This window comes from Protopterus annectens, chromosome 5.part1 (assembly GCF_019279795.1).
Source record: "Protopterus annectens isolate FY-2018-M chromosome 5.part1, PAN1.0, whole genome shotgun sequence".
Classification (NCBI taxonomy): domain Eukaryota; kingdom Metazoa; phylum Chordata; order Ceratodontiformes; family Protopteridae; genus Protopterus; species Protopterus annectens.
Window position 1 is genome coordinate 723,310,423 of NC_056736.1, and position 15,081 is coordinate 723,325,503.

The 15,081-nt window shown below is 37.8% G+C and overlaps 1 protein-coding gene across 2 annotated transcripts in view; it reads right to left on the minus strand.

Annotated features, from left to right (window-relative positions):
• PAK1 (p21 (RAC1) activated kinase 1) overlaps positions 1 to 15,081 on the minus strand; it is a 1,330,007-nt gene that overhangs the window by 419,978 nt on the left and 894,948 nt on the right. The window contains exon 6 of one of the 2 annotated variants that reach the window (XM_044073351.1): positions 12,230 to 12,349. The exons of the other annotated variant lie outside the window; for it this stretch is intronic. Coding sequence (XP_043929286.1) covers positions 12,230 to 12,349 — 120 coding nt within the window. The remainder of the gene's footprint in view (positions 1 to 12,229; positions 12,350 to 15,081) is intronic. 2 annotated transcript variants of the gene reach the window in all.

The following is a 15,081-nucleotide window of genomic DNA, read 5'->3' on the forward strand; positions in this document are numbered from 1 at the left end:
CAAAGAGTATAATTACAGCAAACAGAAGCATTAGAAATACCTTTGCACATGATCTTAAAGGATTTTAGTAGTATGAGCAGTGCTAGCCTTATGAAAACTGGTAAAGGTAACAGTACCGAGCTGTGAACAAAGACGATTATACCACTGCAATGTCAGTCATGTAGAGCAATAATAACCGTTATACGGAGGGTGAAAGAGAACAAATGGCATACAAGACGCTTAATATTTTGTTAAACTTTTTCCACAGATGGTGAATGTGATATGCACACAATGAATTTTTCTGAGTTCCTAATTTGCATTCATCTTATTTATTTGGTAAACCAAAAATCCAATAGAATGATTAATATCCTCCCTTTTGGCCAACTGCAGCAGCACATGATTTTAAAACTGAACCAGCAGTTTTCTTTTAAGACAACATGTTGCAGAAATTTTTGTCTACTATTCCTTGTTGTACTAACGGTTTTTGGATTTTTTTTCCAGAAACTCAAACATTAAAAGAAGCCAGGAGAAAAGTGAGGACTTATTTTTGGCAGCTGTAGAAAAAAACCTCACTTGTTTTCCTCCATTCCAACTGAGCAAAGTATAGAAGAGGAATGGTGTATTTTTCCCTAAAAGAGCACTGTTTGTGACAAAGTTCAGCTTTGTTCCCTGTTTGAATTACTTCTTGAAAATAATTTTTTTGAAGAAAATTTCAAACAAATATAGGTATGGAGACTGACCCTGTATATGCTCACCTTGTTTCAGCTGAGTAGGAGGTCAACGGGTATATAAGAAGGTCGAATCTGAAAAGGTTTAATTTTATTCAGACTTTACTGACCACACACTTTTTTTGTGTATGGAGAGGTACCAAAAATGCAAATTATTCATTTACTGCAAGGTTAAATAAAAGCAAGTCTTTTTCATATTCTTTTTATCTAAGGAATAGTTTGAAGAATCAGTTCATTAGATTGGGTTCTGAGAAAAATCAGTTTGACGTAGAAAATGTAAGGTGTGCTAAAATAACAGTTTGTTTTGTGAGAGGGGTTACCCTACATAATTGCTAGCATCCAAGAAATTAACTGTCAACTGATAATCCACTTACATACCTAATCTTAGGCAAGTAAATTCAGACTAATAGTGGATCTGACATGATGGTAACAACCTAAAATGCTCTTCACTTAATAAATTGGGGTGACACCAGATGTATAGTGGACACTGTGATATCTAATGGGAAAGTTCTGTGGTGTAACAAATTAGCTGGCAGTTTTCCTTGATTAACAAAACATGTTAATTTGAAAAGGTTAGCCACTTGTTAGTTTAGCTGAAAAACTTACTGCAAAGATTGGTACATTTCAAAGAGTGGACAACAAACAAAATGGTGATTTGTTAACATTTCAACAGCTTATTCATTTTTATCTGCCTTGTGTTGACTGGGTTAGTCCTACTAGGCTGGTGGCCTCTTTTCAGTGGAAACCCAAAGCAGTATTTATACTACTATGGAAAATTTGGCCAGGGCATCAGAGAACTTGCCTTACTCTTTCTGACAGCTGCTGTAGTGCTCATTTATATCCACCTGAGCGACCCCAAACTCAAGCAGATGAGACTTTGTGTCATCCCTCATATGTGACATTAGACCAATCAGCAGTGCAGCACTACCCTGTCACACATGAAAGATGACACAATCAGCAGTGCAGCACTACCCTAACTGATGTCACATAAGAAGGATGACACAATCAGCAGTGCAGCACTACCCTGATGTCACATAAGAAGGATGACACAATCAGCAGTGCAACACTACCCTAACTGATGTTACACATGAAGAATGACACAATCAGCAGTGCAGCACTACCCTAACTGATGTCACACATGAAGAATGACACAATCAGCAGTGCAGCACTACCCTAACTGATGTCACATAAGAAGGATGACACAATCAGCAGTGCAGCACTACCCTAACTGATGTCACACATGAAGAATGACACAATCAGCAGTGCAGCACTACCCTAACTGATGTCACATAAGAAGGATGACACAATCAGCAGTGCAGCACTACCCTGATGTCACATAAGAAGGATGACACAATCAGCAGTGCAACACTACCCTAACTGATGTCACATAAGAAGGATGACACAATCAGCAGTGCAGCACTACCCTAACTGATGTCACACATGAAGAATGACACAATCAGCAGTGCAGCACTACCCTAACTGATGTCACATAAGAAGGATGACACAATAAGCAGTGCAGCACTACCCTGATGTCACATAAGAAGGATGACACAATCAGCAGTGCAACACTACCCTAACTGATGTCACATACGAAGGATGACACAATCAGCAGTGCAACACTACCCTAACTGATGTCACACATGAAGAAAGACACAATCAGCAGTGCAGCACTACCCTAAACTGATGTGACATATCAAGGATGACACAATCAGCAGTGCAGCACTACCCTAACTGATGTCACATAAGAAGGATGACACAATCAGCAATGCAGCACTACCCTAACTGATGTTACACATGAAGAATGACACAATCAGCAGTGCAGCACTACCCTAACTGATGTCACACATGAAGAAAGACACAATCAGCAATGCAGCACTACCCTAAACTGATGTCACATATCAAGAATGACACAATTAGCAGTACAGCACTACCCTAACTGATGTCACATATGAAGGATGTTTGCAAAACAGAACCACATAGATGAAACTGCCAGTATATTTGACAAAAAACAACTTAGAAAAGCAATTAGCTGGGTCCACACCATAAGCTCCATACCTCCACAGGAATAACAGGACCAAAATTCTTATGAAAACACTTTATTCCAAAAACGTAAGCGCTTTCTTCTCCCCCACCAAAACAGAGGCTTCTTCAGAACCAAGTCATTATTCCCATAAGCACCTCTTATATAATAGGTGTAATTTACATTTTAGTTAGTTAATTTGACAATTTTTAAATTAAAAATTCAGTAATTAAAGTGATCCACACCTCTCCAAAAACTGACAACTTAGAACATTTATGTTAAAAGTATAGAATGTTGAAGCTTTAATAAAAATACTATATCACATCCAAAGCTCTCTTTTTTAAGACTGGAGCCAAAGGAATGTTCTCATTAATACCTGGTGGTGTGTTGGAGTTTAATTTTATTATCCAAAAAAGTTCTCATCTCCAACCGGAGCACCCACCTCGGGCATTTAATGGAACTTGTTCTAAGATCCCAAATTTAAATCTAGGGAGGTCCTGACACTGTAAGGAGCGTTTATCTCCTGATCGATGACCAGCTAAAGTTTGATAATCATCTACAAGTAAATATCAAAAAAATTGGCATGCTTTACAGCCACTACCGTTACATCTCCCCCTCCACTAGGCAATGGGGACGTGCAGGTATGCCTCCTTGAGATCTAGAGTTACCAGCCAACACTCCTTGCCCAGCATGGGAAGAAGTTGCTGTAGGGTCAGCATCTTGAATTTTGGGACAATGATGTATGTGTTTAAGGTGGACAGATCGAGAATAGGTCTCCAGCTTTTTCCTTTCTTGGAACTAGGAATAGTCTGGAGTAGAATCCTTTGCCTTGTTCTGGTATTGGTACTCTTTCCACAGCTCTCATCTTTGTTAATTGCATTATCTGCTGTAGAGCTTCTGTTTTGATTTGGAGGTAGGTTTGGCATTCCTCTTTTGACTGGTATAGTGTGGAAGTGGAACCGGTAACCTTGGTCTATGGTTTGCAAAATCCACTTGTCTTTTGTGATATAGTGCCAGTTCTTTGAAAATAAGGTTAATTTTCCGCCTAAGGGTGCTGCTATTTGTTCCCTGGTAGGCGGAGTTAGAATCAAGTCACTGTGATTGCCCTGTTGTAGTGGTAGTGGCTGTGCCTGTGGCTCTGTTATTACCTTGCCACTGTCGTCCTCTGTAGGCACCCCTCTGGTTTGATTTCTGCCTCTGGAGCGTCTATTCCTGCCCCTTTGGGATCTTGTGGAGTCAGGGAAGGGCCAATTTTTTGGCAGGCCAGTTCCTGCTAAACCTTGGGGGCTGAACCTGCAAGAAATCTTTAACCGTTTGTACAGATTTTGCCTTTTCTTCCATTTTCTTCATTACCTGCTGGGCAGGTGTACCAAACAAACTGGTCTTATCCATAGGAGCATCTAATAACTTAGCTTTAACATGATCCAGTAAAACTTGTTCCTTCAGCCATGCATGTCTTCTTATCACTGTGCCAGTCATGGCTGATCTAAATGAAGCCTCCAGTGCATCATAGCCACATTTTAAGGAATGGTTACTAACCTGTTGTATGTTATTTACCATTTCTAATAGATTTTTCTTATCTATAGAGTCATCAGAGGATAGCTTTTAGTTAACTGATCAAGCATAAACTCTTGGTATTGTATCATGTGAAACTGACAGTTTAAAGCTCTAGCTGAGAGAGTAGCAGAGGTGTAAACCTTTTGCCCCATCTGTCTAAAGACCTGGCTTCCCTTTCAGAAGGAATAGGGTTTTTGCTGTGGTTGAGGCTACTGCCTTAGGGCCCTGGGATATAGTTTCGGGGTCTGCAAGAGGGGCCTTGTATAGGTGATGATGAGTGTCTGGCACCCTGTAAAATCTATCTGGTTTGGCAGGTGCTGGAGGTAAAGAATCTGGTGCAGTGCAAACATCATTAAATGCATCGTCCACAACAGAGAGGACAGGAGGTATAGCTAAGGGCCTGTGTTGTGGTAGCTGCAGAAAAGTCCTAAGTCTTTTTCTGGAGTCTGAAAAAGCCTGTTCCTGCCATTGGAAATGTTCTCTCATGGCATGTAAGGTTTCCCCAAAGGAGAATTCTTCTGGTGGGGAAGCAGCTGGAATGGATTCTTCAGCATCTGAGTCCTCAAAATTGGAGAAAGGAGCCTCTGGCTGGTCTGTAATATCTGAGTCTTCCGCAGAATCATCAGAGGACACAGGCTCGAGGGGCTCTGCTCTAGGTCTCTTTTCTGGGGGCTGAGAGGCCCTGTCTGGGTGAGATTGAGATCCCCTAATTAAGGATATTAAATCTTCTGCCAGAGTAAGCATTTGTGTTACGACAGCTGAAACACATCTTTCTCAGGCAAGAGCTTCTGGGATTCAAACTCATGACCCTCAGTCTTCAAAACCAGCACTTTAACCACTATGCTGAAAACATGGTGAAAATGCTGTTTGGCACTATACTGACCACAAGCTGTGGTGCAAATGTTAAAGAAATTTTTAGATGGTACATTCCTTAAGACTACATAACTGTCAAGAAACTTACTAGCATGCATTTTCCCATGACTTACAGACACCCAGCAACTCTCACAGTTACAGTTTAACAATTGTTCATACATACTGAGATGATAATGTAATGCAAGCCCAGCAGATGAGAGGCCAGTACTCCATTTCAACAAATAAAGGGGTGGGGGATATGAAGCAGGTGCCATTAAAATGCAACATGTTTAGTGACAAGGTGTTTTCAGGAATGTACTAAGATGCATTGTTAAAAGGTATGACTTTTTCACCTTCAGCTCAAGCATAGGAAATACAAGTATAACTTTAACAGAACACAGGTCCACAAATGTAACCGAAGTAAAAACACCTTAGAATGAGAAAGACCCCTTTACAAAAAGTATAATTACAGCAAAAAGACCCCTTTACAAAGAGTATAATTACAGCAAACAGAAGCGTTAGAAATACCTTTGCACATGATCTTAAAGGATTTTAGTAGTATGAGCAGTGCTAGCCTTATGAAAACTGGTAAAGGTAACAGTACCGAGCTGTGAACAAAGACGATTATACCACTGCAATGTCAGTCATGTAGAGCAATAATAACCGTTATACGGAGGGTGAAAGAGAACAAATGGCATACAAGACGCTTAATATTATGTTAAACTTTTTCCACAGATGGTGAATGTGATATGCACACAATGAATTTTTCTGAGTTCCTAATTTGCATTCATCTTATTTATTTGGTAAACCAAAAATCCAATAGAATGATTAATATCCTCCCTTTTGGCCAACTGCAGCAGCACATGATTTTAAAACTGAACCAGCAGTTTTCTTTTAAGACATGTTGCAGAAATTTTTGTCTACTATTCCTTGTTGTACTAACGGTTTTTGGATTTTTTTTCAAGAAACTCAAACATTAAAAGAAGCCAGGAGAAAAGTGAGGACTTATTTTTGGCAGCTGTAGAAAAAAAACTCACTTGTTTTCCTCCATTCCAACTGAGCAAAGTATAGAAGAGGAATGGTGTATTTTTCCCTAAAAGAGCACTGTTTGTGACAAAGTTCAGCTTTGTTCCCTGTTTGAATTACTTCTTGAAAATAATTTTTTTGAAGAAAATTTCAAACAAATATTGGTATGGAGACTGACCCTGTATATGCTCACCTTGTTTCAGCTGAGTAGGAGGTCAACGGGTATATAAGAAGGTCGAATCTGAAAAGGTTTAATTTTATTCAGACTTTACTGACCACACACTTTTTTTGTGTATGGAGAGGTACCAAAAATGCAAATTATTCATTTACTGCAAGGTTAAATGAAAGCAAGTCTTTTTCATATTCTTTTTATCTAAGGAATAGTTTGAAGAATCAGTTCATTAGATTGGGTTCTGAGAAAAATCAGTTTGACGTAGAAAATGTAAGGTGTGCTAAAATAACAGTTTGTTTTGTGAGAGGGGTTACCCTACATAATTGCTAGCATCCAAGAAATTAACTGTCAACTGATAATCCACTTACATACCTAATCTTAGGCAAGTACATTCAGACTAATAGTGGATCTGACATGATAGTAACAACCTAAAATGCTCTTCACTTAATCAATTGGGGTGACACCAGATGTATAGTGGACACTGTGATATCTAACGGGAAAGTTCTGTGGCGTAACAAATTAGCTGGCAGTTTTCCTTGATTAACAAAACATGTTAATTTGAAAAGGTTAGCCACTTGTTAGTTTGGCTGAAAAACTTACTGCAAAGATTGGTACATTTCAAAGAGTGTACAACAAACAAAATGGTGATTTGTTAACATTTCAACAGCTTATTCATTTTTATCTGCCTTGTGTTGACTGGGTTAGTCCTACTAGGCTGGTGGCCTCTTCAGTGGAAACCCAAAGCAGTATTTATACTACTATGGAAAATTTGGCCAGGGCATCAGAGAACTTGCCTTACTCTTTTTGACAGCTGCTGTAGTGCTCATTTATATCCACCTGAGCGACCCCAAACTCAAGCAGATGAGACTTTGTGTCATCCCTCATATGTGACATTAGACCAATCAGCAGTGCAGCACTACCCTGTCACACATGAAAGATGACACAATCAGCAGTGCAGCACTACCCTAACTGATGTCACATAAGAAGGATGACACAATCAGCAGTGCAGCACTACCCTGATGTCACATAAGAAGGATGACACAATCAGCAGTGCAACACTACCCTAACTGATGTTACACATGAAGAATGACACAATCAGCAGTGCAGCACTACCCTAACTGATGTCACATAAGAAGGATGACACAATCAGCAGTGCAGCACTACCCTAACTGATGTCACACATGAAGAATGACACAATCAGCAGTGCAGCACTACCCTAACTGATGTCACATATGAAGGATGACACAATCAGAAAAACAACACTACCCTGATGTCACATAAGAAGGATGACACAATCAGCAGTGCAACACTACCCTAACTGATGTCACACATGAAGAAAGACACAATCAGCAGTGCAGCACTACCCTAAACTGATGTCACATATCAAGGATCTCACAATTAGCAGTACAGCACTACCCTAACTGATGTCACATATGAAGGTTGTTTGCAAAACAGAACCACGTAGATGAAACTGCCAGTATATTTGACAAAAAACAACTTAGAAAAGCAATTAGCTGGGTCCACACCATAAGCTCCATACCTCCACAGGAATAACAGGACCAAAATTCTTATGAAAACACTTTATTCCAAAAACGTAAGCGCTTTCTTCTCCCCCACCAAAACAGAGGCTTCTTCAGAACCAAGTCATTATTCCCATAAGCACCTCTTATATAATAGGTGCAATTTACATTTTAGTTAGTTAATTTGACAATTTTTAAATTAAAAATTCAGTAATTAAAGTGATCCACACCTCTCCAAAAACTGACAACTTAGAACATTTATGTTAAAAGTATAGAATGTTGAAGCTTTAATAAAAATACTATATTACATCCAAAGCTCTCTTTTTTAAGACTGGAGCCAAAGGAATGTTCTCATTAATACCTGGTGGTGTGTTGGAGTTTAATTTTATTATCCAAAAAAGTTCTCATCTCCAACCGGAGCACCCACCTCGGGCATTTAATGGAACTTATTCTAAGATCCCAAATTTAAATCTAGGGAGGTCCTGACACTGTAAGGAGTGCTTATCTCCTGATCGATGACCAGCTAAAGTTTGATAATCATCTACAAGTAAATATCAAAAAATCAAAAAAATTGGCATGCTTTACAGCCACTACCGTTACATCTCCCCCTCCACTAGGCTCACTCTCGCCACCTTATCCCATCCCTCCTATACAGTGCCTCTATCCTTACTAACCTGCAATCCTCCCTCAAGACTAAACTCTCCTCTTGCTATAACAAAATTTGCAACCGACCATAGATCCACTTCCCATCATTGCACTGCCCTACACCAACTGAACTGTCTTGAGCTGCCCAATTACCTCATCTATATTCAACTTGTCCAAGCACATAAACTTATTTTCACCCCCTCTCTTGCCACCACCTTTAAAATGCACCAACCAAATAGACTTTTGAGATCTAATTCCCAAAATCTAACTAAACTGCATAAACCTGCCCGTCCACCAGGCAAACTTCTAATGTCCTTCTCTCTGGCAACACCATTGGAATTCCCCTCCCGCCTCTCATCTGCACCACCAGCAGCCTCTCTTCATTCAAAACCTTACTTCATACACACCTAACTTCAGTATGGGAATGCTCTTGCTCCCACCCTACATAAATCGCCCTACCCTATAGCTACTCTCCAAGCTATAATTCACAATAGCCTCCTATTGTTTGGTAACCCAAATAAACTCTAGGAATTAGCATAACTCCTAGAATGGTACAATTCAGTAGCCTAGAAATTAACTGCATGAATTAGCATAACTGTTAAATTTACACTGTTTCTGTTATTGCATTTTGCTAATATGTTAAACTGTTAAAAACTTTGGCTGTTTGTAAATATTACTCTTATTGCATTGTACTAATATGTGCATTCTACTAATGTGTGTTTTTCTGTGTGTTTAATTTTACTTCATTTGTGCACATTACATTTCTCTAATAACTTACTCTTATGTTAAATTTGTAATTTTCTGGAGCTTTACTCCCCAGGACTCCATTGAAAATGGGCTTCTTGTGGCCCAATGGACTATCCTGGCAAACAAACTATAAATAAATAAATGTATACAGTGAATTATTCACATTACCCCTTGATATTGCATACAGATGTTTGCAGAGCCTTGTTCTAAGTTTTCTTTCTGTCTTACATATATAACAACTGCCACAGGTTTGGCAAATTGAAATGTAAACTATAACCTTGGTGTTACAATTTCCTTTGTGCAAACTAACCTTGTATCAGTTTTCCTTTAATACTATATTAAATTCAAGTATGTAGGGGCACATTGACTGCATGTCCTGCATGTGGTAGTACCTTTATCAAGTACAGAAATGATTTTGACAGGGTATTCAAACACTGACTTTAAATTCCTCCCCATCTTGTAAACAAAGTTCGGCTCCTTCCCTAGAATTTTTAGGACATCAGACTTGCCCATAAAAACTGTCCAATTTCTAGATATAATTTCTCTCACCGCCTTCTCCCCTACACCAAATGGTATTACCATACTGTCACACTGTGTTGAGAATTGTTCTTCGTCTTGTTTATAGTACCCACAAAGATTAGTTTCACCTAATAGGGGCTTGAATTTAGTTCTCCACCCTTCCAAAATTTGAGCCCTTATGGGTTCTAATACTTTGATGGGGTACCCTCTGTTTTTAAACATGTTTGTAATAATTTCCATCTCTTTGTGGAAACTGTTGGTGTATGAAAACATGCATGCTGCCCTGACAAGTTGCCCCTTAAAAATGTTATGCTTGGTGATTTTAGGGTGACAGATTTTGTAATCAAGGTAATCATTAGAAAATGCGTTTCCTGAATATCTTTGAAGTAAAATAACCTGCTGCCTGGTTCTTGACTGTTACATCCAGGTAAGTTGATGGTTGTGTCAGAGGCTATGGAAGTAAATTTAAAATACGTACATATATTGTTGAGGTACACTACAAACACTACAGGTTGGTTATCACTACAGGTTGGTTATCTGACGCCCTCCATACGATAAACATATCATCCAAAAATCGTAGATATGTGGCCCATTTTGTATGAAATTCAGATTTAAATACGTTTACCTTCCCACGAGTATAGGACCTTGTTGGCATATAATGGGTCACAACTTGCCCCCATTGCCACACCTTTCAACTGTTTGTAATATTCACCTTCAAAAGTAAAGACATTTTTGAGAATAAATTCCATCCCCCATCATGACAAAATTTAGCAAGGTTTCATTGAAATTTGCCAAAGTCCTTGCTGCTTCATGAAATAGATCAAGGCCCTCTTCATGTGGAATGGATGTAAATAGGTCCATTACATCGAGGTGCCTATGGGAATAACAACTTAGTTCTGATGAAGTCTCTGTTTTTGGTAAGGGAGACTAAAGTGCTTAACTTTCTTTGTGTTTGAAATAGTGTGTTCATAAGAATTTTGGTCCTGTTATTTTTGTGAAGGTATGGAGCTTATGGTGTGGACATATGAAGGATGACCCAATCAGCAGTGCAGCACTACCCTAACAGATGTCACATATGAAGGATGACCCAATCAGCAGTGCAGCACTACCCTAACTGATGTCACACAAAGGATGACACAACTGATGTCACATATAAAGGATAACACAATCAGCAGTGCAGCACTACCCTGTCACATATGAAGCAGTGCACCACTACCCTGACTGATGTCACACATGAAGGATGACACAATCAGCAGTGCAGCACTACCCTAATGCAGCACTGCAGTGTCAGACATTTAATCACCTGGAGTGGGAATAGACCCCACAGCCTTCAGATCTTTCAGCACCGAAGGTGTGCACGCAACCTGCTGCACTACTGACTCTGCCATACACTAATGTACAATGAAGTTTCTGGAATAAAGCCAATGTTTAGTGTGACTGTAAGAAAACAAACCCTGCAAATCTAGTTAAATGTGCTTCACATGAAGGGTTTGGGGGGGTTTAAAGGAAATTACCACAAAGAAATTAACACATTTATTTAAGTGACTGAAAACAATTTAAGGAATGATTTGCTCAAAAACAGCGCAGTTTGCAACAACTTTAAGAAATGTGTGCTCTGTGTTCATGTCCAAGTTTCTTTAGATTTTAGAGGTGAAGTAAATAATACACTGAAAAAAGATGGAACTGGTAGCACCTAAAGTTAAATGCTAGTATGTTTCCTGGTTTAAATAGTCATATAAATATTAAATACAGGTTCTCTAAACATATTTTTTGAACTGTAGATATATTTTTAAATAAATTGTTTTATATCTACTGGTGCCTTCAACATTCCCATGGGACTGGTTTAAACTATATAATGGAGCTCATGTGGTTTTGCTTTGTTTTAGGATGTCTTAGTTATTTAAGACAAAGACTCCTAAATATAATAGGCACAGTCATTATTTGTGTCTATTTTTGTTTTACTAGTGCAAAATTGTAAAAACTGGAATTAAATTCAATGCTCTGTATACCCAGCAGATAGGCAGTAACCTGCAGTATGAATAAAAGATCAGATATCATGCATCAGCTACAATGAGACTACGGCAGAATGACATTTCAAACCAAAACATGCCTAAGAAAAGCTGTAATAGAAAATAGCAATTTTAACTATAATAAGAGTATACTACTTTCAGATCAAATATCCTACTCAGAATTAAACTAAATATTTGAACAAAGACATCTACCAACAATAAACAATTAAGTACAAGAAAAAATGTATGAATGCATATTACTTATCAAACCAATGCACTGAAACTATTGTTCAAGAGTAATTAACACATCTCCCATGAAAAAGGGAGGTTTATAAATAGTACATGCACCACATTTACGAAGTAAAACACACTAAAATGTAACTTGAGAACCTTTGAGGACTACAAGCAAACAAAACCTTGAAAGTAAAGCCAACTACTACTTTAAAATTACGGACCGATTTTGTGTGCTCTGGCCGCGGTGCTATCACTGGAGGAGGAGCAGCTTCTTCATCTTCATCATCCTCATCTTCCAAGACTGAAGGCACCACATGGGGTTCTGACACCACTCTTGTACTCTAAATGCAAAACATTTACCTATAAAAACTTGCTAAATAGAGAAAAATACCTGAAAGTGGAAAATTGATGTTCACCAATTTTTAACTACAAGACATGGCAAAAAGATGAAACAATGTGAATTTTCATAAATATTACTCAGATGCAAGATTACGTTATACAACAATTTCTACTGGATAGACAGATTAGTTACACAAAGCTTCTCTAACTAGAGTAAGATGCACCTGCAGGTTAATCAGTAGGATATATTATCAACCTTGAAGCACAAGTTGGATGGGTTCACTCAAACTCCAGACCCAACTGGCTTAGCCCTCACTGAGAAAGGGGGTATAGTTTGATCATGAGTACTGGAAAGGAACAGATGTTCATGAGACTAAATTACTTTGCAACTCTTATGAATGCTATGAAATCCCCAAAAATATACAAATTAACAATTCACATGCATAGAAAATGAAAGATTAAAATCGGATTCAATTCATAAATGTGATCTTTGCTACAAATATCCTTTTAATTACTGAATATAAATTCAGAGTGTAATTTCTATTCAATACTACTAAACACAGTACAGAATCACAGAATCAAGCACAAAGGTATTACACCTGAAGAGTCTACTTTTAGGCTGAGGTACAAACAATCATATGGTTTCACTAAACTTGAAATAGTCTGCAGACCACAATATTTCAACTTGCTACTCACTGTTTTTTTAACATATTTATGAAAATATTCACATTCTAAATTATAACAGTTTCCATTTTTGTCAAAAGGTGTTTCATTTTAACAATCTTTATTCATTACACTACATAAATTACACAATCCCTACATTCCATTAAACCTCATTCCTCCTCCTGAGCATTACACTACATATATTGTTCCCATAAATCCCAGTTATTTCTATGCAATGTGCTACCTCCCTTTTTTGGTATAGATTTTAATCTCCATTTTCTAGTAATTGCTTTTTTGACTGTTAGTGCAGTATCAAATTTAGAGCAGTAACTATAACCAGCAGCCCGAGAGGTAAATCTTCCGTTGCTAAAAAGTAACTGACAAAAATAAAATATGAACACAAGCAACAGAACGAACCAGGCAAGTCCAGACCAGAGGCAAAAAACACATCAGTAATGCTGTATGAAATCATCCACCATAGCAAAAGGTCCAAAAACAAAGCAATAAAAATCTTCAAGTAATAAAATCAATCCACAAGGTTTATTGAGAAATCGATAAACGCTTTCGCAGTAGAGCTTCTTCAGACCAAGTACAAACAAAAGGGGTTTACACTACATATACACACATATTATCAAAGCTTTCTCCAATCAGAGGCCACTCCAGATGATTGATAAATTAACAAGTTGCAAGCACTTAATTAAATCCTTCATCTAAAACCAATGAATATTCATTCATTCAAGTACTAGAGCAAGCAGATGAACAATACTAAAAAGAACACATGCAAGAATAGTTAATAAAAATGCATACAAGGCTAAAACCTATCTAGAATACCCTGAAAACAAAAATAAAAATGAATGTAATGGATTATATATTATATTATATATTGTAACCACGCACTTAAGTAAACACTATATAGAGACAAATACAAAAACACAAATAAATATATGAACATATGAATATAATGAACATATGAATATATATGCAAAAATAAATAAATATACATAAAAATAATTTATGTAACCTTCTTTTCTTTAATAAAGGTTTAATAGAAGTCCTCTTATTTAAACCTTTTCCTCTGTCAGCACAAAGTATAACAATCCAACAAGTTTCTCTATGCTCAGTGTGTGTCAAAATGTCACCTTCTCTGACACTGGAATAAATAATCTCAATGACTCTAAAATTAAAGGTATGAGTATTGCCCTGTTCTAACACATGCTTCGAGAGTGCATTATGTAAGGAGCCTTTTCTAATATGATATATGTGCTCCCTCATTCTATCACGGAGCACCCTGTTGGTTTTACCAACATAAAAAGAACTACAGGCTGTGCACTCCGCTAAGTAAATAACATGGGGGGGGGGTCATACAATTCGCTTCTGCTTTAAAAAAGAACTCTTTTCGAAGGTCTGGGTGATAAAAAAGCATTAGATGTATTAATAAACACACAAAAATTGCAGGTGCCACATGGCATAGTATGCCCCATGACAGAGGTCGTATTAACGAAACTCCTGTCATAACACAAAAGCCTCCGTAAATTTTTATAATTCTTAAATCTAAACCTGGGCATATCACCCACAATCCTGGCGATCTCATCATCAACTTGTACAAATAAATCAGTGACCTGTTTATAATCGCTTGTAAAAAACAAAGGAATTTTAACATCATTCATGGTGTTACTCTTAGCCATTAACAAAACCTGCCTCCATAGCAGGTCCAAAATATGGTCTCGCTGTAGTTAACCTCAAATCTTTGAGGTCAGACCATTGTCTGCTAATTTCACTAGTAGTGTACCCCCCTTGTCCAACAACTTTTTCTGTAAGCCAGCAATCTCATGCTGAAAACCATCTGAAGACGGATTCAACCTGGAGGTCCTCATTCCCTGTCCTCTGATTAAATTTCAAAAAATATAACCAGGGTGCATGCTGGACCTGAAAAGGAAGGCATTTCTATGACATGTCTTTTGATGTATACCTGTATTAATTGTATGCTCATCCAATTTTTCAATATATAGATCCAGAAACTCGATACGAGTATAAGACCAATTTTAAGTAAATTTAAGACAGTCAATTAGAC